Here is a 24355-nt window from a genome sequence, read left to right on the forward strand (position 1 = left end):
GAGGTCGTCATGCTGGGTTTGAGCCCTCCCCGACTGTTGGAGTAATTCGGGTTGTCCGCCGTCAATCCTGCCCGCGCCACGCCCTCAAAATGAGAAGAAGCAAAAAGAAAAAGGCCACTACCTTCTCCTTGTTTAAACTTAATTAACTCCTCTGTTAAAAACCAAATCACCTTCCACGAATTAGAAAATCTTTCCCAATCTTTAATTTTCTACTCATGCTGCAGTTCGAATCTACAAATGCTTTGAATATTTATGAGATGGTCGTGCCATTTTTTACTCTGTAAAAGCTCTGTATATATCGAAACCTGTCAATGTATACCTCGATATGCCCTAAGGAGGTTTCTGTCAATCACAACCCGCCACCCCGACAACTCATGTTTTGTTTGCATTATAAGTTATAAGGTGAACATTACATTTGAACACCTATATAAAAAAATGATCGCTATCAGGTATTATTCTTTACTAAAAACACTGTTCGAATCTTTGTCATACCTTTACAGAAAACAGGCCACAATTCTTGTGCAAAGAATGGGAACTCAATTTTGTTATTCTTCGTAAAACACTCCTTCATGCAAACGTCATGCTTTATTACATTGCTTCCAATTACAGTACACATTGAATGTCAGACATAACAAATTCACGCCTACGAATTTATGATTATAAAATGATATATTATTTTTGGCTCGTCATCTTAGTTGGGATAGAAGCGTCTATTGTTCTCGTCAATTTTTAAAACAATTGATTTTCTGACGTCATCACATTTCAGCCGATCCTATATATACATATATTTATATATATAGTTCGAGGACAATTTAGTTACCGTTCGATTATCTTGCACCGTTGTGTTAATCGTAGCACCCTAAGCTTCTTTTCGATGAGCTATTGTCAAATTGAAATTACTGCTAAAACTAATGATCTACTAATTAATTCGGAATCACCTCGGATAACTTCGTATCTTTTGGCGCTGAACATGGATGAATTGAATAAATTGGGCCTGTGGACTAATAAAGCTGGGAGGGGAGGAAGGAGTGGGGGGAGGGGGGTAGAGCTACAGTCCTATTATGTAAAGAAGATTTCCTACGTAGAATGAGCTGGTCAACTCATTCTCCTCTCCCCCCCCCCCCCCTCCCATGCATGGTTAAGATAGAAAGACAGATATATAGATAGATAGACAGACAAACAGATATACATTTAGATAGACTGACTTGGTCAAGTCTCTAAATATGACATCATCGAGCCACACTTGTTTCATTTGTTTATGTTTATCTTATTTTATTACAAAGTTTATTTTCTGTAATGGCGACAGGTTTGCAGATACTGATTCTGAAATATGGAACCTCTTAACACATGACCTAAATATGGCATTGATTTCTGTGTCAATACTGTTAACATTTTACATTGAAATTATGAACAGAAAAACAAAGAGAGAAACGACAAATGGAATGTACGGGGATGTATTTGCGGGGTAGGGGTATCGGATTGATGTCGGTGGCGGGAGGTGGGAGGGGGGGTAGGGAGTTCGCCCACGATTGGTTGGATATAATTGTTAACCGGTCGATATTTTCGCGATCGATGGAACTTGGTCATAAATTATGAAAAATAATCATATAAAATATGTTTATTTCAGAGAGGAATCATTTGGTTTGGAGAGGACGAATATTTCATTGAACCTTTACTAACTCACGGGACGAAACCATCATCTCGTTCTCATCCTCACGTGATTTACAAACGTTCAGCCTTTCCCGGTGGTGAAGACCCCCCTCTTTATACAGCAGCAACAAATATAATACAGAACGAGATTGAGAATAACAGACCGATAAACCAGAACCTATGTGGCGTCACTGGTAAGTTTGTATATGAATTATATGTATACATTGATTATTCTCATTCCATATGAGGAGGGGAGGGGGTCCAACTCATAAAAGTCTTTGGTGTCGGTTACACTGTGAGTCATTAAGAAATATGTTCTTTGTAATTATAGTACATTTTAGGTTAACACGAGACAAAGCAAACATGTTTCAGCATAACACATCCATGTTAGAATGTACACATTATAAAACAAGCTATTTATAAAAATTCACACCTTTATTGTTTACAAATAAACAGTAGCCAATGTTTCTAGTCTAACAAGGAAGGAAATAATGTAACAATCTTGGACGCATTGGAACAACTACATGCAGCTTTGTGCGTTGTTACATATATAGGAGAAGAATGGGGTGCGGGGGTGTGGGGGGTGGTGGGGTGCAGATGGGGGTCACAATTTGGCGCGCGAAACATATGATTTGTATTAATATTAAAACTAAGAAATAGTAATTTAGCAGTAGTTGCTGACCGCCTCCTTCCATTTAGCTCACCCCCCCTCCCCCAACCACTGAAAGGGCTACAAGAGTAATTTGATAGCCCATTGTAGCTTATATGCGAAGACTTGATTCTTTGAGTTTTAAGCAGAGAACAGTTCGACATGTTTACTCCTCTCATTCAGCACATGGGGGTGTGTGGGGTGGGGAGGGGGGCGTTGGAGTGGATAAGAGTGTGGCTGGAGTTGGACGGAACAAGGAGGATTGGGGTACGGTAGGGTTAGTTGAGTGGAGTGTGGCATCCACACGCATTACATAAAAATTCCCAGATCTATTATCAAGTTTGATAAGAGAACAATTTGGTGTCCAGATAAGTATCCACAATGTTCACCTTTGAAAACTAAAAAAAAAACAAAAAAAACGTTTTATTCAATGCAAACAATACTACAATACTAACTACTCACAATATATAGAACACGTGACTACACTGCTAATCTTGCTATCAAACATTTGGTTTCCTACATTGCCCGCCCTCGTCATTCACAATGGCGTGAATACGTATTTTTGTAATTTAGGAATGTATCCAGCAAAACCTGTCGTAATGTTGCTTCTTTTAGTGAAATGGTTTTCATGTTTTCATAACTCAAGGAAAGCTCTGATTTATCGTTGACAAAGGAGTAACTGAAGGGGGCGGAGGGGGGGTCAACTTTTAGAAAGGTTGTTTTGTTGGCGATTGGTAAAATATTGAAGAACTCAAACAGTGTAGACCTCCGCTTCTGTCAAGAGTTCAGAAAGTCAATAGAAGCATACCTGACAAGCTACTGAATAATATATGTTTAAAGGTGCATATGTTATCGCATGCACCCAAATACAAAGGATCTTGAAAACAATACCCCACCCGTACAGATTACTCTACCCCTTATCTGTGTCACCATCATGATGTGTTCCAATTGAGACGATGACCTGCGATTTTGAAAGATGCTACGTGATGTTTGTTTGTTTGACCTGTCGCCGACACCCACACGCACAGTTGGAATATTTAAAAACTCCCAAAGTAACCGTCAAAAAATAATCTTGAACTTGAACGTTTTCCTTCATGTTATAACCAATACTTGTTAATATGAGATGAGCTATACGCCTTTGTTATCATTCTATATTGAACACATGTCACGTGTCTTCGCAGCGAACATATTCAATACAAATCACATTTCATTTTACCTGACTGAATACATATCTCTTTTCGTCACTCTAAGTATACATATCACGTTTCAGCATACTTAATACTGACTAAATATCACGCGGTTCATTTTCATACTTAATATTAAATACATAGGCTATATATCACGTTTCATAATTTACTGAATACAAATCACGTTTTCCGCATGCTTAGTATTGAATACATATCACGTTTCAGCATACTAAAAACTGACTAAATATCACGCGACGCATTTCATGCTTAATATTTAATATTCAATACATATCACGTTTCCTAATATCTAACGTATCACGTTCGTTTGTGTTTTGTATTCCTCCGTTGCCATAGAGACACTTATTCTGTTATGAAGTCATATCAATGAACAAGAAGTTTCTCTATATAACGTAGAAAGTTAAGATCCTTACACTGATACATATATTGTCTGAACACGTGTGATATTCCTTTAAGTTGGAACTGGGAGTATGGTGGAAAGTGTACACACAGAACGCAAACACTTGAATAAATCATATTCTTTTCATTGTATTTGGTCCACGTCGACTCTATCGATATCAAAACAATGGTCATTGTTGAAACAGAAGGAGACGATTGGTCTCTTTGTTCTATCTTATCTAAGGACAATGGATGAGAGAGAGATTAACAAATTCTCAACAAAGACTTATAATTATATGCATACGCAATATGAAATAGATGTTGGTATAAAATTACAGAAATAAATAAACAAGGCTAAGAGGTGTAAACTACCACTCCAACCAGTATACAATGTATCCATTGAATTTTCGAGAAGGTTTATGCATATAGGCCTACGTGATCGGAAATGGGAAAGGACTAGAAATATATAAACTTTAAAAGGGCAGAGTATTCGAAGTACTTGTCACGGTATTGGTGGTGCCATGGGTATGAATGGAACTTGGAGGGGGTGGGGAGAGGGGGAGGGGACTCGAACGTTTTTAAAGTTCGAAAAGTATGTTATAGTTTACTCTCAAATGTTGAAAACATCTCTCTATGTAGTGCAATGGAATATTGACCTTGATTCGAATTAATCGCGCAAACTCTGTGTACTGTCTCCTCTTGGGTTTTTGTTTCTTCTTACATCTACATTGTATGTACGCAATGACTACATGTCACAACGTTTGTCCATTCATTGGTATATAATGATGTAATGTATCTATATATAATTATTTTATGATTAAAGCCCAATCTGAAGATTACGCAAGAGTTGAAGACGAACAAGAGGGAGAGGTTGAGAATCATCACAGAAGGAAAAGATCAATCAGTCGCGAGAGATTCGTAGAAACCTTGGTTGTGGTTGATCACAATATGTACCAGTACTACCACGATCAGAATGTTGAGACATACGCCCTCACTATAATGAACATGGTAAGTTCACATCTTGCCTGCGTAACCTAGCTTCTGTTTTCCTTGTCATAAATTCGGGCTTTTGAGGCTCAACATACACGTTTCTACCCAATACATTTGGGTTTTTCTATTTTGTTGTAAATCTGAGACTACCGTATAGTATGTTCGGCTATTAAAGCCTATACACATTATCGACGATGTTCATCCTACAACGACAGGTTGTATGGCTGTGTCATGCATTGCATCTACATGCAAACGATCGCTAAGTTTACACGGCTACTTTGATTTTATTTTATCACGATTGAAGTTAACGGCAAAAGGAGCCCAACTTTTTCAGTGATATGAAGTTCTCATGCTCACACTAAAACGCAAGTAATGCAATATTTAGATGTTCACTAAGCTCGGATTCGGGTAACGGTGTGGTGTGGAAGCAAGTAACCCATCAAAAATCGTTACAGAAAATTGAACTGACAAGTCATAACTTCCATAGTGTGCTGTGTGTAGTTAGCATGTTGTGAGGCCATAGATGCTTTTGTGCGCAGAATAACTTTGGGTGCGCAGAATCGTACCCATGTATGCGCTCCACATCTCCTCCCGGTTAGATATAATAATAACTATATATATATATATATATATATATATATATATATATATATATATATATATATATATATATATATATATATATATATATATATCTGACAGGTGATAGCCCACTTTTCAAACTTGAGAATTGAACATTCTTTAAAATACCACCAAGAGTGTTCACTTATTGACTTTTGTTAAAGTTTCTTTGGTGGTGGTGTCTTCGTCAACGTGAAAATAATGGCACAATCATTCTATTTAGTTGTGACAGGCTGTCTCTATGAAAAACTGAAAACATTCTTCTTATTTGCTGAGGTTTCTATTTGTTTTTGTTCATGTGACCCCAACTGGGTGATTTATCTCCAAGCAATTTTTCATAGAAACGAAGAAGAAGGAGAAGAGTCAAATTCTTGTTACCTGTAGGTCCCCATAGTTGTATTGATCTATGGGGATGAGTGTACAGGTGAAATAACCTTTACACCTTAAAATTTCTAATCTCAGACAGTGATACTGTCAGCATAAGATCGAAGACAGGTGAGGTTAGAATTTTCCACTCCCTCAATTCCTCAAATCCGAGTTTGAGTTTGTAAAAGGTGATCTCGAGTAAGAAGGATAAAAGAAGATGATGAAGAAGAAGATAGAAAATAAAAATGAGCGGGTTATTTATTAGTACTGTTGACTAAACAGTGTCAGTCCCTAAGTGATGGATGTGAAAAGTAACACGCAAGTCTTGATTTAAGTTTCTCTTGATATCTCCAAAAGGAATGAAGAGTTCCCTTCCTCTTACTTCTTAAACATATTTAGTTTGGCTAAGACCTTTTCTCTTTCTGGATGATTTACACGACATGTTATTTGTTGGGGGAATAATATCGCCCGAGTATTACTCACAGTTGTTTTGATAAGCTGCTGAGATCCACTTATTACTCCTCAAGTGTAAAATTATCACTCATGCGATGATATTTTTGCATATATACAAACGTCTTCATAAATATATATATATATATATATATTTCAGTCAGCTGTTAGGGTTTACGAAGCATTTTGTGCTGGCCTCCATGTTCATAGCTACGTCGGTATGGTGATTGCCTTGTATTCTAAAACGTTGCCAACGGTTCTTGAAAGTGACCTCAAGATTCCTACTGCATGCGCATGTACGTTTCGTACTTCCAGATCAAGTTCAAAACACACAAATACAATCAGGTAGTTTACTGAACGGTACATACCATGTCATGTTCTTATGATATAGAGGAGGAAAAATGTTGTTCAGTGCTATGTCTCACTATATATTCATGGATGTATAGTGATTTATATATATATAATTTTAAGTCCCACACTTACATAAATTACTCTTTGAGAGAGAGAATTAAGTCGATCTCAGCGTAACACTAAATATACGGTGTTATGAGCAGAACAGTATACGATAAGCTAAAAACAACAATTGAAAAGTTTGAACGCCTGTGAGTCTTCGCTCTTTCAAGAATTATATTTCAACCATTAACCGATCCATTCTTAGACGTGACAAATATCCCCCGCTGATGATTTTGCTGTCTGTCTTTATTTCTAGTTTCTTTGGGTCGAAAGTGAGACTGACATAGCTTCACAAATAATAGACTTGTTTCAAGATAGTATTGCCTGTAAAAGATTGTCTTGGTTTATGTTACCCAAAAGGATCGAAGGCTATCACTCTGGAATTATGAAAAACAGTATAGAATATCGATTCGCGACAGGATGTAGCCGTATACTATAATTGTTTACAGACTCACAGTTACATCAGATGCTGTGGGAAATATGTCATATTTGTCTGTTCTTTCAACTTAAAGGAGCTTTCTCAGTAAGGTTTTAAATAGAAGTTATTCGATACCACAATCCCTCACAATTGTAGTTCATTTGATCACTAGTCACGTTTGATTTCAAATAATTCATAAAGTTAAAGTCAAAATTGTTTGCTTTGCTAACCGTATTTGTCTAATTTATTGTTGGTTTGGTTGTGATTTATAGTATAGGCCTAACATGGAAAAAACAAAAGTTTCCCGTGGTGAAACTATGTTTGGAATTCAATTTTGTGAATAACTTGCTCCTTAAACTTTACAATTATTAGACACTGAATCATATAGAGTTTATAATTAGTTTATAGCTAATAGAAGTCTTATGCTGAGTAATACTTGGAATAAGTCTCATAATATTTGTTGACTAAATGCAGGAAAATGCTTTAAATCTTTCTAAATTTAGCGTCTTCCTATTTTTTTCCTTTTTTGTTTTATCTTGAGACGTCTTTCATCCTACTTGAAAGTGCTCTTCCCAAAGGCGGATAAAAGCGACTGAGATATGTATTTTTAATGTTGGTGTAACTTTAGAACGTAAACATTGATAGGTTGGTAATTCCGACATAACTTCGTTTGTAAACAGAAGACAAATGATGAAACATTTCAGGTTAAAAATTGGCAGAATGCAGTCATTTTCGTTCACTCTTAATGCCAAAGAATGAGAGACTATACACTCTCCTTTAGAGTGTCTACAATGATAGCAATTTCTCATAGTCTTCTCATCACTCTATACGACTTAAAATGACCTTCTCAAAGAACCTCTTTTACTGTCTATATGCCTCATAGAATGATAGAACCCCATAGAACCTCAAATCTTAACTCATGTTTGCCCAATTCACTGAGAAGACTGCCAAAGGTAACTGTACTTGTGGCAAACACAAATGCGAAGTTGACAAATTCGATAACACGGTAATATTATATAATAATATAGTATATAATTATAACATATATTATATTATTAATATATATTATAATATTATAATTATAATATATAATATAAATTATATTATAATATTAAATTATAAAAATATAATATTATATATATATAATATATAAAAATATATTATATATATATAGCCTATATATAGCCTATATATATATTTACATATATATGTGTGTGTATATTCACAACACGTGTTTGATTGTAGGTGTGTTTTACTTCTCCCCACAGGTGACTGCCCTCTATCATGATGCCAGTCTGGGAAACTTGGTCAACATTGTTTTGGTTAGGTTATTAATACTCACAGAGGAGGAGGTAGGTTAAAAATAATATTCAATCTTGAATAAATCTGAGTACGAAATTTGAGCTCTACCAAATTATAGATTTGTGGCCAACGTGTTGTATGACAGAATATAGATCTTTACCATATATAGATTATTTACAGCGAGAATTTATGTTGCAAGACACCGAATTGAAACTCTGTCTGGGGTATACCAGTTTATGAGGATCTATCACGAATTCATATCTATGATCTGGAGAATTTAATGTGACAATAACATTATATGACAGGGAAGGAGTAGAACGCTTTATATAACTAGCCTCTATTTCATATTTCTTTTTTTGGCCATGATCATTAAATATAGTTCAAATAATGGCAGCTTGCATTTATCTATTTCTAAACATACAGGAAAGCTTAAACATAACTCATAATGCCAAAAATACTCTGACTGACTTTTGTCGCTGGCAAAATGATTTCAATGATGTCGGAGACGCCCATCCTCATCACCACGACACAGCCTTGCTCTTTACCAGGTAAAAACAATTGATTTTATATGCTAAACTTCTCTCTATACAGTATACAGTACCCTCTGTCTACTTTTTGATCTTAAAAGAAAGAAGAGAAAAAAAAGAAGCGTTTTCCGGATAAAAAAAAAGAGAGAAAATTCATGATTTCAAATTAAAGTTTTATTGTTTTAGCCTATATATGGTATCATTGGATAATTAAAGCACATGGGTTTGCTTAGGTATACTTTAGCTCATGGTAAAGAAGCTTTGTAATTTTTACGCATAATTGAATGAAATTCGACGACCTTTAAGGTCACAATCGTTTGCATTCTCTAAATGAACGTTTTAATCCAACCGAGGGAAGTTTGTGTCCCACAAATTTTTATTCAATGCTTTATTTACTTACAATGTATGCCTATTGGAGTATCATTTCTTTGCAAGATTTTTGTGGCATATAGAGTTAAAGATTGTTCACATGTAGGTAACTATGTATCCGTTTCTCTCACCGTATATAGAGAGGCAAATTCATAAAAAAAAGTATATCTTGTAGAGAAAAACATCAAAATGAAAGTATTATCTGACACAATTTACCAAATTCTTTCAATGATTAATACCTATGTGTATTTATCACTAGGTTTATAAGAGTCCACTTAGCTTTCTTTAATAATGAATAACTGAACCCCGCCCCACCCCTCCCCTTTCCAGATGGCGCAAGTCGAATTAAAAGTGACTTTAGCCAAACGATTAAATGCACAGAGACAACTAAATTCTCTTAAGTAAATAGATTGTTTTGGAATTTTGCAGGAAGGATATCTGTCTTGATATGAACCAGCCATGCGCTACCCTTGGTTTGGCTCACGTTTCTGGCATGTGTGAACGCCACCGTAGCTGCACAATCAACGAAGACAGCGGTCTCGGTATGGCCTACACCGTAGCACACGAGATGGGACACCTGTAAGTATAAATTAAACTGACATATCGAATTCAGATAAACCATTTAAATAAACTACTAAGTTCCAATCCAATCATCGTATGTGGTTGCTTATAGCGTCATAAAGTAACAGTCTTTTAAGTCAAAATTCAACTACCACAGCGACTATTAAAGCAACGGTCTGTGACTATAACAGTTATCAGAAAAAAAACTTCCACAGGTGGGGACACAGGAGGAAGGGGTAGTTGTGGGGTGCATATAGTAACAGTCTTTTAAGTCGAATTTCAACTATCACACCGACTATTAAATCAAAGGTCTGTGACTATAACAGTTATCAGAAAAAAACTTCCACAGTAAGTAAGTAAGAAAGTATTTAATATCATAACCTTGCATTTAAAACCAAATGATATATCTAATTTATAGTCTATATCATTGCCTCAAAATTGCGCCATTTTGACATCTAAAATTGCATTATTCCCCTTCCCACACCTCATACTTGGGAGTTGGCTTCTAGGACTCCAGGTTCACCCCTACCCTCCCGCCCTTATCTAACATCCTGGATTCGTCCCTGTTACAGAACAATAATTAATGGCTTTGAAAAAATATGCCAAAAACACCTTTCTATATACTTCCTCCTTGATTTAACTTTTTCAAACATTTACCATCTTTATTTTTGCAAGTTATTTCTGTCTGTCGTCAGAAAAATTCCATTGCTTACACCTGTATTGTTGTTATCATTGCCGTCACCATGGAAACATTTGTTCTTTCTGAGAAAGACAATAGAGTCTATTTTTCACCATTGTTTATTCATTCGTATCGGTTTTCATCACACCGCTGTATATATACATTTTTTTTGACAGAGAACTTCCAATTTAGCCCAAGCGAAGGTACTCAATATCCATATTTTTCCTTATTTTCCCCACCTTTATTGTCCGAAGGTCACTTTCTTGAACTTCTAAGTTCAGCACGAAAAGTAAATACTAAAACCTATATTTAGAATATAGTTATGTATATGGTATTATCGAGTTTTTTTGAAAAGCAAATATGTAGGACTCAAAATTAACATAACACTTGATCACGCCATAGCGTGATATCTCATTATATACCACGTCTGTCGAACCCGGAAAACTGAGCGAGAGAGTAGATACACGGAAGGAAAAAAATATAAAAAAATACTGCAGACTAATAAAAGAAAGGTACGCCTCACGGCTGCCGATTTCACATACCTTGCATTACCGTCACAGCAGGGAAAAACAAACGAAATTGACTTCCGTATGAGAAGAGACATCAAACTAAATTGACACCCATTGAGGCTATAGGAAGCTTTTAATGTTTCAGTATAGAGTTACTACAATGCATGTGTGTGTGTGTGTGTGTGTGTAGTGGTAGTTATCTGTTGGATGACGACAAATGGGTAGGCGGAGTTTAGGATGTTTCGCTGTTTTCGAGTACACAACTCCGATTGAACGCGTTTTACCGTTGATCGTGACGGCGCCTTACAGGTTTACAATCTATGAAGAAATTTCCCAATCAGAGTAGAGCAGCAAAGTGGAGGGGGGGGGGCGGTGGGGTGGGGGACTTCCTTGATTTGCTTCCATTGTACATATCATAAAGAAGGTATAATTTTTTCTTCGACGTTTTCGATATTGATATGATAATTATTGCTAATGAAAACAAAAAATGACTCGGCTGTTCCAGACTGTAGGTTTTATAAATAGTGTGCGTTTGGTAGAGTGTATATAGGAATACAATTTGGTGAAATATTTATATATATATATATATATATATATATATATATATATATATATATATATATATCCTTTTCCTCCTCGTTCTTTCAGGTTTGGTATGGATCATGATGGTGGTGCCCAAAATGACTGTAAATACCCCGAGCCTGGTACTAGTCAACTTATGGCTTCACGGCTTGATGTTCACTTCGGTCCGATGAAATGGTCACGCTGTAGCAGGGACTATATATCACGGTTTTTAGAGTGAGTGAATGTAAATCCCGCATTTCCTTTTGTCAGGGATGTATTCCACAAGCATAATGTTTTGTTTATATGTTAAAATGCTCTAAGAGTTATATGGCGCAGGGGGGGGGGGGGGGTGGAGGGTGGATTTAATAAACCTGGTCTGTTTGCAATTACTCTTCCAACCCGATGTTAAAAACAGTATACATCACAAGACGGCGCATAGAAATGTCTATAAAAAAAACTGTGACAATCAATTATACAGGATTATCGGTGATGTTGCCCAGTGGATAAAGGCGGTGACATTTGAAGCAATGAGGCTAAGCAAGTCAAGTGTCCGGATGTCCATAATAATAAAAATTTAGCTGTATTTTCAGCAACAAAACACAAACGACAGTGAACAAGTATATATCAGTTAATGAAGTCAAAATAAAACTAGTTTCGCTGCGAGCAGGGTTCGAACCTGCGCGGGAAGATCCCATTGGATTTCAAGTCCAACGCCTTAACCACTCGGCCATCGCAGCTCTACGAAGTACTTCAAGCGTCCGGATGTCCATAATAATAATAATTAAGCTGTATTTTCAGAGGACAAAAAACGCGACAGTGAACAAATATAAAACAGTTAATTAATTTAAAATAAAACTTGTTTTCGCTGCGAGCAGGGTTCGAACCTGCGCGGGAAGATCCCATTGGATTTCAAGTCCAACGCCTTAACCACTCGGCCATCGCAGCTCTACGAAGTACTTCAAGCGTCCGGATGTCCATAATAATAATAATTAAGCTGTATTTTCAGAGGACAAAAAACGCGACAGTGAACAAATATAAAACAGTTAATTAATTTAAAATAAAACTTGTTTTCGCTGCGAGCAGGGTTCGAACCTGCGCGGGAAGATCCCATTGGATTTCAAGTCCAACGCCTTAACCACTCGGCCATCGCAGCTCTACGAAGTACTTCAAGCGTCCGGATGTCCATAATAATAATAATTAAGCTGTATTTTCAGAGGACAAAAAACGCGACAGTGAACAAATATAAAACAGTTAATTAATTTAAAATAAAACTTGTTTTCGCTGCGAGCAGGGTTCGAACCTGCGCGGGAAGATCCCATTGGATTTCAAGTCCAACGCCTTAACCACTCGGCCATCGCAGCTGGTTAAAGTATGTTACTTTTCTAAAGTAAAATGGGAATTAAATTCTGATTATGACACTACCGACGCTAGTTACAAAACAATGTGACTGCACTGATGGTATTATGCAAACAATAAAAGGCAACAGCTGGTGATTTGTAAACAGAACTGTACTTGTGACATACATATGCTATTGCGCCATAACAAAGCTGATATCAGCATAACGAAAGCAGTATTCCTTTTGAGTAATTTGATAGTTACATTGATTCACCGTTTAACCAATGATCTTTAACAACTACTGTTGAATATGCATTTATATAGCATGCCAAATCAGGGCGAACGGTGTTCACACCTATACCCATCGTTAAATTTGATCGCTCAGGTTACGAAATGAGTTTAGGCCTTTTACAATTAAACGCAAAATGCGACATAATAACATTGGACTTTTTTTAACTTATTACCTGTTCAATCAATCTAACCACGCCAACTATTTTGTTATTCAATTTATTGAACATTTGTTTGTACAAAACAGTAATAAATACACCAAATAATACAATATGGGTCTATACAACATTAAGATACCTTGGTCATGAATAGAAAGCATATTTAACGTTATGTTACATAACAGGCACCACATACAAATAATTATGCAAGAATAAGCAACTTTCACCTTAACATATACACCAAGCATTGAGCAAAATGGCATTAACTAACGAACGCGTAGAAAAGTTTTACAACCGCTGCGAGCAGGGTTCGAACCTGCGCGGGAAGATCCCATTGGATTTCAAGTCCAACGCCTTAACCACTCGGCCATCGCAGCTCTACGAAGTACTTCCAGTATCTGGATGTCCATAATTATAATAATTTGGCTGTATTTTCAAAATGAAAGTGACAGTGAAAATAAAAGTATAATTTGTCAAAATATGTGACTTTTTTTCGACAGCTTGTCGATGTGCTTTTAATGTTTTGATGTCCAAAATAATAATAATTTCAGCTGTATTTTCAGAGAAAAAAAACGACAGTGAACAAGTATATATTTGTTAATGAAATTAAAATAAAACTTGTTTTCGCTGCGAGCAGGGTTCGAACCTGCGCGGGAAGATCCCATTGGATTTCAAGTCCAACGCCTTAACCACTCGGCCATCGCAGCTCTACGAAGTACTTCCAGTATCTGGATGTCCATAATAATAATAATTTGGCTGTATTTTCAAAATGAAAGTGACAGTGAAAATAAAAGTATAATTTGTCAAAATATGTGACTTTTTTCGACAGCTTGTCGATGTGCTTTTAATGTTTTGATGTCCAAAATAATAATAATTTCAGCTGTATTTTCAGAGAAAAAAAAAGACAGTGAACAAGTATATATTTGTTAATGAAATTAAAATAAAACTTGTTTTCGCTGCGAGCAGGGTTCGAACCTGCGCGGGAAGATCCCATTGGATTTCAAGTCCAACGCCTTAACCACTCGGCCATCGCAGCTCTGTACGATAATGCTTTACTCGAATTGAAAGTTGGTAATCAATGAAAATTTGGTTATTGTACAAGAATATGCCGTCAGTAATAAACAGAATGACAGTTAAATCACATTATATGTTGAGAATAAAATAAACAGCTCGTGAAATGTAAATAAACCGCGTGCAGCAGATGTCGAAGTTTGCACTGTCAGAAAATCTTTAATTTACGTGAGTTCACTGAATTAATCCCTTGTTCATACAATAAAATAACTTGACTAACATAACTAGCCAAGATGAAACTGTGTGCGTGTAAGCATAATAATGTACGTCAGTGTGTTTGGGTGTGTGTGTGTGTGTGTGTGTGTATGTATAAACCACCTTTTGGCTAAGATCATCTGTAGTGTCTGTTCCCTTTCGAGGGGAATGGTGATACACACCCGACGATGCTCACACAGTCACAGTCTCGATGCAAGGGGACTGGGGTTGAGAGCGGATCAGTCGTTCGGTAGTTTGGTTTTCGTGCCCAGGTTCTTTCCTGGGTGACTTTTTCTTAAAAAGTACCCAGTATTGTCTCATTTGAGTCACAAACGTAATTAAGTAAATAATAACATAAATTGAAACATGAAATATGAGGACAACACTTTCGCCAAAGAAACAAACTGAAATGTTGGTACCAAGATTTCAGCGAAAGTTTCCATTGCGTAGACTCAGTAGCAGGACAATTCGTTCAACACAAAGCTCTTCACAAAGTTAGCCTAGATAGGTATAGGCCCTATAATAATTATATTCATGCCAAATACATATTCAACAAAGAGCGAGCACAGTCAACTGTCCATGGATTGAGATGCTCATAAATATTTCCTTGTATTTAGGTCACTCTCTTTGTTGTTTCATTATATTCACATTTTACATATCTCAATATCTTTCAAGAAAATCATTAGCTTTCATTAATTGTCCTTTTCGTAATTTTATAACATTTTTTCCCCTTCAATTTTGTCGATACTTACAGTCGTGGATGGGGAGACTGCCTCCTAGACGAGCCGTCTCCACACACCTTTAACTTTCCACATCTTCCAGCCGGGGTAATGTACAGTGCCGATTATCAGTGTGAACTGCTCTTCAAGAGGAACTCCACGCTATGCACTCGTTCGTCGGTGAGAAATATTAAAAGCAAAATCATTTCAGACTTGAAGCGAATAAGGACATGCAAACAATAACTGAATGTTTTTTTTTTCTTTATCATTAACGAAATTTACAAAATTTATGTCAACGTAGATATGTGAGACCGTAAGTTAACTTTCAACACCAAAATAATCGTAAATCTCTTTTCCCCGTGTACCCCATGCACCCCATGCACCACATGCACCCCATGCACCTCATCCATCCCATGCACCCCATGCCGGGGAAGCATATCTGCTCAGAGAGAACATGAAAGTTACAACTTAATCGTTTAGTTTTTTAAATTAAACAAAACCTAAAACTAAAATACAGAATGATCATAAACAAAGATATTTATCACTTTCTCTCATAAAGATCCAACACGGCATATGTACAACTTTGTGGTGCCAGGTGGAACACGCCTGTCACTCCAAGACAACCCCAGCAGCACCCGGGACAGCATGTGGGCAAGACAAGGTAAACTATAACTAAAAGTGAATAATCGATCGCAAAGGCTTTCTTTTAGAATTGAAATATATCGCAAAATAGAATATACATATATATATCGAGTTGGTTAGAATCATGTTTGATCTCTATTAGAGTAAGGCAAAATATGTCACCAAAAACAGAACTAGTATTGTTCGATACAGTTGACAAACGCCTTAAGTGGAATTACGACCTTCCTTACCGGTTTCGAACCTCTGGACATACAATCAGCGTCCATAGCCTAGTGATTAGGGTGTCCGCATATAGAGCGGGAGGCCCGAGTTCGAATCCCAGTGGAGGCTGGAAGTTTTTTCACTGTTCTGGATTTTCCAGCTTATTACGTTTTCAATTATATATATATATTTATTTAGTTAGTATACTATCTATTAACATAATCTGTCTTCTCTGCATTACAGTGGTGCTACAATGGCAAGTGTGTCACGATTGCGGAGCCACCCCACCCAATCCCCGGAGGATGGGGAGAGTGGGGCGAGTGGTCACAATGCTCCCGTACGTGCGGTGGTGGTGTCATGATCCAGGAACGACATTGTAATAATCCAGCGTAAGGAATAATGCAAAATATATTATTTTATAATTAAATGTCCAAAAATATTTTTAATATTTTTGAAAAGCTCTTTGTTACGTGAAAACATATAATCAAAGACGGGGACACGCTAATATACAGTATGAATGGTAGAAAGTAGTTTTGTTCTATGACTTTTATGTCTTTATTTAATTTAACGCGATTAAACCTGAAGAGAGATAATGGGTGTGTTTTTAGGCCGTACAAAATGAACAACATTAGTCTACTTTCCATCCGATTGGCTCTCTTTTACACCAAATTTGCGTTTAAAATCGTAAAATAATTGTAGTAAATTTGTAAATAACCTTAACAATGATTGCAATAACAGTAATTGCACATAATGTTATTTTCAAGTTAGATTAAACATAGGATACACTCGTTGATAACCCAAATGAATGAAGCTCATATACGATGTAAGGTACTACACAAAACATAACAACATCACTTCCCCCCCCCCTTCCCCACCGTTCCCTTTCCCAACTGGTAGTACATTGAGATAAACAGGAATTATGAAATGGAAGCTCGCCGGAGAGATTTAACATTTCAAAAAGTGTAACGTTGATAATATATAATCTGAATTATTAATTGAAGTACCGTAGACCTGTTAAATTGTTAATCAATGAGAAGTCGTTTACGTTTTTGTTGTTTCAGTCTCAATGAATCGATTATCTACATAATTGTCGTCAAGATTTATGTTTCATTCAATCTCTTTAATTTCTTTCATCTCTTCTTGATCTCAGACCAGCTAATGGTGGCAGGTATTGCGAAGGTAAAAGGAAGAATTACGCCTTGTGTAAAGTACAGGTAAGACAAAAATTGAATTGGATAGTTTAATGCTACTCAACGGTGGTTAACCGGTTCCACGAAAATAACGATTGCATTATTCTGTATTTATAATGCTTTTTATACGAAACACTTCTCGCCTATAAGATTGAGGGGGGTTTTAGTTTTTCGAGTCCTGGTTTCTCGCAGTGATGCGCAGAGGCGTTACTGATCTTGTATGCTGGGGTGGGGTTCATCGGATGGTGTGATGGATGGGGTAATAGGACGTGGAGCTGTTTCATGGTGTGGATTTTGTTTTTCTGCATGGGGATCCGTTGAGTTTTTGATTCTGTTTTGGCCGTGACATTTTGCCTCGCTTGACGTGATAATGTCAACCAAAACATAACATAAAAATGTCATGCCATGCACCATTATTGTCTGGAGTATAGCAAAATGTGAGATCAGTATTTTCATCCTTGCCTGTATCGAAGCAATTCTAGTTTACCTTATTAATCCACAGGCGTGTCCAAAGGGGTCAGCTGGCTTTAGAGCGTTACAGTGCAGTCGATATAACAACAAAGTTTACCAAGGCTATCTTTACCATTGGTTGCCAGTAATTGTACCAGGTCTGTTTATTTTCGATCATTTATTTCCATTGTCTCCATTTCTCAATTTATTTATGGGTAATATACTATTAATATTTTACTCCAATATTTCATGATTAAAGAAAACATTTTGAAAACTTCGAATTAACAATGATGAAAACATCTTTTTTTTCCATTAATCATGAAAATCTTTCGTTTTTCATTGTCATGTAGGCAACGAATGCAAGCTTAGTTGCGAGGCGGCAGGATATTCTTTTGCGGCTGAGAAATCCCCGATGGTTGATGATGGAACGCCATGTGGAGAAAGATCTAAAGACATTTGCATCAACGGGATATGTTACGTAAGAAAATGTTCCTTTTGCAATATCTGGCAATTCTCCCTCCCTGCAGGCAAACAATAAATCACCATATTGAAAAATACCATATAACTATTCGAAAAGATTAGAAGCACTAGAGTGAACTATAACTTCGACAAAAACACTTTGTGGATTAGAGTGAAATTGTTTATTGAAATATGAGTATTTTTAGTGACCATTATTGGTCTTTCTAGCAGATTTGTGGTGCAATAACGAAGAACCATTAAAGACATTGAAGACTCGCCCCAAACAGCGTGCCGCGCTCTGAAAAAGTTAACTTTCCGTTGCTTGCAAGTGAAGTTTTTCTCTTGTCGCTACAAAATGCAGACAGTAATAAAACGTGATACCTTGTCACCTTTAGCTGGATCTGAGATGTCCATCGCTGTATCGTTTGTACACTGTGCTGTGGGTATTGACCGCAGCTGTATGTACTGACTGTACACTAGTGTCTAATTACCGACGGTAGCAAGCTGTGTGTATTTTCTGGGATCGATGGTGGTGTCTAACACTTCTGTTACACCTCATTCGAAACTAAGTCAGATTACCGGCATTAGACGTTTCTTTTTGCGCGAGTCTTCACACCCTTTAAGGTTGGTTTTAACTTCCCTTCTCTGCCAAAATGACTATACAGAGAGAGGGAGAGAGAGAGTGTTCACTCTGCTTAAATAAGTATGTCTCACTTGTCGTTTTACAGAGAGTCGGATGTGATAACAGAATTGGTTCTAATGCTGTTGAAGATATCTGCGGTGTATGCCATGGTGACGGGTCTTCGTGTACACAAATCACCAACGGATTCAATAACACAGTTAGGTCCCCAGGTGAGTACTTTAATACATTAATATAACCGGCGTGCACCAGCGTTTTTTTCCGTATATGAATATGGCCTTTTATAGAGAGAAAGTTTTTTGTCTGAATAAAGCAAAATAGTAAATATTGCTATGTCAAGTTCAACAGCCAAATATTGACGTAACTTGTTTCAGTTTTTAATAGAGGGCAGCGTGGTTGGGTGCGGTGGGGTGGGGTTGGGGTGGGCGGGGTGTTACTCTGTTGCGTACGGATCGAGAATAAATACTTATTGTACTTAAGTAATATATGTAACCATAATCCATCGTTCGTATGTCACTCTAGAAGATAAGAAAAGCACAATGTTTTAAAGAGGAGGGGTGGGGATACTAAGGGGGTGGGACGAGGATTCAAACATGGGAATAAACTCTCGTTAAATGCCTTTATGATCCATGATAACCACTGAAATGATCAATTGCAGAAAAAAATTAAACCTAAATAATATAATAGAGACAAAAAAAAGACCAAAAAAAAAAGAGAAAGAAAATAAGTAGAAACGTGGAATATATTTGATTAATATTAAATAATTTTTCATTTTTTTTAATCCTGATTCAAGGATTATTCAGAATTACGGTTATACCAGTTTCGGCTAGATCGATCAGTATCGAGGAGAAGTCTGAGTCTTCAAACTATATCGAACTACAGGATATGAATGGCCGATCGATATTCAATAGTTACGGTTACCAAAGGGAAGGAGATTACACGGTAGATGATGAAATATCCACAGTGACCTATCATATCCATGGGTCAATGGAAAAAGTGACCATCAAAGGACCGTTAACGAAACCGATCAACATCGTGGTGAGTAAAGCAACTTTTTTCTGACGGTATACATTTTTTAAAGTTTTTTAATATAATATTTAATACAAGAAGTATTAGATTAGACACACAGATGCCAAGGGAGAGTATGGGGGGGGGATGGGGGAGGAGAGGGGTGAACGGGATGAATATTTTTTCGTATGGGTTGATGAAATCTTTTGCAAGTTTGTTGACGGTTTATTTTATGAGATGAAACTGGACTATGGGCATAGCTAATACCTCATAGGTATATAGGAATCTTACTAATATCGAAAATAATCGAAAACTGTATTACAAAGAAAACTATCAATGCTAAAACCGGTTTCATAACATACAAAACTCGTTCTGCATATTTTGATTAGCAAATTTGGATATATGTATATGGGCATGGAAGGAATTGCATAATTTTCCTAACCAGTTTGAGCGACATCTTGAAAGGTGAACTTCACTAAGGGGGTTCGTGGTTTTGATATAGCCTGATTGCACAAATTCAATATATATATGATGTATATGTTTCATCTATAGTGCAATATCAGAACAAGAACACCGAATATAGAGTATCGCTACTACTTACCCAAGTCAATAAATGAATCCTCTTCGGTACCAACGACGTTCGAATGGAAACGAGATGAATGGACACCTTGCTCTACAACATGTGGAAATGGTAAGAATGAATGAATGGATGGATGGATGAATGAATGAATGTATGGATGGATGGATGAATGGATTAATGAATGCATGAATGAATGCATGTAAACATGCATGTAAACATGTTAACTCCAAAATTGTGGAAATGGTAAGAATGAATGAATGAATGTATGTATGGATGGATGAATGAATGGATTAATGAATGCATGAATGAATGCATGCGTGTAAACATGTTAACTCCAAAATTACAGTTTTCACACTTTCTGTTTCAAGGGATCAACAGGTTATCTCAAATGGTCTCAAACCTGACCTTCTTCTCTGTAATTTATACTTGATGACTTTTGGTAAGTAACAGCTGATATATTTTGTTTCTGATACAATTACTTTTGCTCCAGGAACACAACGTTCCATCGTTCGATGTGTTGGTATGATGGAGGGTGCTGTGGACGATTCCTATTGTGAGGGCAGCAAACCGGACGACAAACAGAGATCGTGTAACGAACATACATGTCCTGCTAGGTGAGCAATACAATAATATATCATAGTGTTCTGTAACTAATATTCTGGCATGGAGTCAACTGTGTTTTGCGCTGGCAGACCACGTGACACTTACATCAATGACAGACGTACAATCTGCCACGTCGCTAGCTGAAAACCTCATCACAATGTCATGTTATAGGTGGTCTGTGACGTCATTATTGTAAATTTCAAAGTCATAAAAACCTAAGATTTTAATATAATGCGTGTGTCCCTGGATTGATATTTTCTACCATTACAAATGTTGCTTTAATTAATACAAGTGGAAGATGCCACGTTATCGGTATTGCGTAACACATTCGTATTTACCTTTTATTTGCCTTCTTAATCTTCGTCACCTTTGCGAGATTTGCTATTAATATAGACTAAATCTTAAGAGATTTATAAACCTAGACTGAATTTTCCGACTTTTGCATTAAACTTATATAGTATAATGAACGTCACTAATTAAATTGATCCTTTATGGGGTCAAAGACAAAGACATTTTTCGGGTCCTTGAACGAGATAAAGGGGATCAATGCGATGGGTAATACAGCGTGGTAGTCTCTGTGTGTGTATGTGTGCGTGCGTGTTGATGCCTTGGTCTGTAATTTTTAAGCGATCACTCAAACATTGCATAGTAGTTGAAAAACCTTGTACTGGTTTATATGTGCGTCCAGCCTATAGCGAATGCGAGTATCTATATTGATTTGAGGAACTTTTGTTGTATGTTCGAAGGTTGTATGAGGTCCAAAAATTTGAAAGTTTTGTATTGTGTTTGCAGTATTGCAATGTAAGTAATCTCACATAAAATGTTGCAAGGATGTACTAAACTAAAATCTGTTGGCTTTTCTGGTTCTTTTCATTGTCTTTAGTTGGTGGATAGGACCATGGCAGTCATGTTCGGTATCATGTGGCGAGGGGGTCCAGAAACGTTCTGTTTTCTGTATTCGAAGCCTCTCCTCCGACGAACAGATGGCTATATCGGACGCAACTTGTATCCAACATGGCGCCGAAGCGAAACCAGTAACCGCATTAACGTGCAGCAACTACGCATGTCCAAGTGAAAGGGACTGGAGAGTGGGTAATTGGTCCGAGGTGAGAATTATTCAGTTTGATTTTAACCCTTTGAACCAGGAACTGGTTAATCATTTAGATGGGCGTATAATTATACCAATGTTGTGAACATGCCGCTACTTAAACCGATGGGGTTATGAAATTTACCTACGCATAGAGTGTTAGGTGATTCACAGGTCCTTTTCGCCCCCACCCTCCCCCGTCCCTCCTCTTCAAACTTCCGTCACCGTCTTCCCTCAACCCCAGCGCCCCGAAAAATATGGAAATTGTGTATAATTTAAGTCCAAAAGGCATAAAAACGTACTTTCTAATGGATGGTGATAAAATGGAGAGGAAAAAGGCTGAGGATAGCATAATCACTTGAACTCTGTAATTGCGCCAATATCTGCAACTTCGAATAGTTCACTTATTTGAACGAAATAAAAAGTTAACAACCAAACGTTTAAGGGATATCGAAACACGATAGAGGCAAATTAGAAATGGTTAAGACATTTAAGACTAAGACATAAAAAATAAAAAAACAAGGACACAAAATGAAAACAAAAAGGCAGCAGAACAAAACCAAGCAAACAAAGACAACATGATATTTATCAGTTTCAGAATGCTGTTTACGATATCTTTATGTACTATTATATTTATACACAATCCACGTTTGTTTTGGCGGGAATTTTTCAATCTATTTTCCTCTTCCAAATGATCATTTTGCAGTGTTCATCTTCATGTGGTGAGGGCACACAACAAAGGGACGTGGAATGTGAACGGCCAGATAACAGATGCGCGCATGAATATCGACCTGCTGCAGAACAGGCCTGTACAACGGATTGCCAGTACTACTTTTACTCATCGATAGAGGAGGAATATTCACTTGACAACGATTACAACCCAACAATGTCGTCTGCTCTCTATAGTGCTGATTATATATACCAGGGTGTACAAAGAAACACATTTGGAGGATGGGAAAGTGAAGAGGCTAGAAAGAAAGATCGGAGAAGTGAAATATTACGTGAAAGAAAAGAGGAGAAGAATAGACAAAAGTCGGTAACGGAAAACAACGAGGTTAGCATAGATTCGGAGGCTTTCATGAGGGAAGATGCAAGAATCGACACAGAACGACACATCGTCAACAGCCAGAGGACTGGATTGCATGATTCAAATACGTTCATCTTGAAAGAATGGAGAAGTGGTGCATGGTCACAGGTAAACGGAAACAGTTAAATATTTCCTGTTATGTAAATAATTATTTTATTTCATGCGGTAGAAATCATATTTGAAAGCTGCATGTGACATTAAAAATTGAAATATTTGCTGTTTCATGAGTTTATTTGTGAATCTTCTTGTTTAAAGGTCATTGGTGGCGCGCCTTCAATATGCGAACAATTCACATCATGGTAACTCGAGTGTTATTCCATGTAGAATTTTAATACCATTCAAATATATTTCGGCTGAATTTATTTAGCGAAAAACCTGAAGCAATATCGACGGTATTTAATACCATCGGAAGTATGGTAAGGTTGGAGGGAGGTTTGGGACAGGTAAGAAAGGAGGGGTTTGACATGTAATGGTGATGCTTTTAAGGAATAACTTTCCTCTCGGGGAAGAAGTGGTTGGGGGGGGGGTGCTATATTTCTCGGTTGAGGGGATTCTGTTTTCACCTTTTCCCAACCACTCTTCATCTTCATTTGTGCAATATGTAAATCAATTTCAAAACTTCTCTCTCTGCAGTGTTCTGTAACATGCGGATCGGGGAGCAGAACACGAAGTGTGTTATGCGTAAACTCTGTCACAAGCACGCCGCTAGCTGGGTGTTCTCCTGATAACAGACCAAGCGCAGTAGAGACATGTCAGCTTACAGTTTGCCCACCTACAGGTGAGCATGTGCCATGACAACTTAAACGATGTAGGCAACATTGAGAGAATTGTACCCGGGAGGTGGAAGGGTGGGGCGAAGGGGGGGTGATTTCTTCTTAAATGTTAACAGAAGATTCCATCGATCACACAGAATTCCACCCTATTCTATTTCATTTAAAAAGTTATTGATTT

General features: G+C 37.1%; 1 protein-coding gene and 7 non-coding genes across 8 annotated transcripts in view; 1 reads left to right on the forward strand and 7 right to left on the reverse strand.

Annotated features, from left to right (window-relative positions):
* LOC139978237 (A disintegrin and metalloproteinase with thrombospondin motifs 7-like) overlaps positions 1 to 24355 on the forward strand; it is a 46690-nt gene that overhangs the window by 15915 nt on the left and 6420 nt on the right. Inside the window, exons 3-21 of the mRNA XM_071988238.1 lie at positions 1628 to 1844; positions 4706 to 4890; positions 8449 to 8532; positions 8906 to 9030; positions 9808 to 9957; positions 11776 to 11925; positions 15493 to 15637; positions 16017 to 16118; positions 16544 to 16689; positions 17451 to 17514; positions 17993 to 18098; positions 18291 to 18418; positions 19128 to 19251; positions 19833 to 20077; positions 20600 to 20738; positions 21118 to 21241; positions 22114 to 22336; positions 23024 to 23512; positions 24038 to 24182. Of these exons, the coding sequence (XP_071844339.1) occupies positions 1628 to 1844; positions 4706 to 4890; positions 8449 to 8532; positions 8906 to 9030; positions 9808 to 9957; positions 11776 to 11925; positions 15493 to 15637; positions 16017 to 16118; positions 16544 to 16689; positions 17451 to 17514; positions 17993 to 18098; positions 18291 to 18418; positions 19128 to 19251; positions 19833 to 20077; positions 20600 to 20738; positions 21118 to 21241; positions 22114 to 22336; positions 23024 to 23512; positions 24038 to 24182 (3091 nt within the window). The remainder of the gene's footprint in view (positions 1 to 1627; positions 1845 to 4705; positions 4891 to 8448; positions 8533 to 8905; positions 9031 to 9807; positions 9958 to 11775; positions 11926 to 15492; positions 15638 to 16016; positions 16119 to 16543; positions 16690 to 17450; positions 17515 to 17992; positions 18099 to 18290; positions 18419 to 19127; positions 19252 to 19832; positions 20078 to 20599; positions 20739 to 21117; positions 21242 to 22113; positions 22337 to 23023; positions 23513 to 24037; positions 24183 to 24355) is intronic.
* Positions 12347 to 12428, reverse strand: Trnas-uga (transfer RNA serine (anticodon UGA)). The gene has a single exon. It is a non-coding gene; the product is annotated as a tRNA-Ser (tRNA).
* Trnas-uga (transfer RNA serine (anticodon UGA)) lies at positions 12555 to 12636 on the reverse strand. Its single transcript has one exon. It is a non-coding gene; the product is annotated as a tRNA-Ser (tRNA).
* Positions 12763 to 12844, reverse strand: Trnas-uga (transfer RNA serine (anticodon UGA)). Its single transcript has one exon. It is a non-coding gene; the product is annotated as a tRNA-Ser (tRNA).
* Trnas-uga (transfer RNA serine (anticodon UGA)) lies at positions 12971 to 13052 on the reverse strand. Its single transcript has one exon. It is a non-coding gene; the product is annotated as a tRNA-Ser (tRNA).
* Trnas-uga (transfer RNA serine (anticodon UGA)) lies at positions 13768 to 13849 on the reverse strand. The gene has a single exon. It is a non-coding gene; the product is annotated as a tRNA-Ser (tRNA).
* Positions 14098 to 14179, reverse strand: Trnas-uga (transfer RNA serine (anticodon UGA)). The gene has a single exon. It is a non-coding gene; the product is annotated as a tRNA-Ser (tRNA).
* Positions 14427 to 14508, reverse strand: Trnas-uga (transfer RNA serine (anticodon UGA)). Its single transcript has one exon. It is a non-coding gene; the product is annotated as a tRNA-Ser (tRNA).

Source organism: Apostichopus japonicus, chromosome 13 (assembly GCF_037975245.1).
Source record: "Apostichopus japonicus isolate 1M-3 chromosome 13, ASM3797524v1, whole genome shotgun sequence".
Classification (NCBI taxonomy): Eukaryota; Metazoa; Echinodermata; class Holothuroidea; order Aspidochirotida; family Stichopodidae; genus Apostichopus; species Apostichopus japonicus.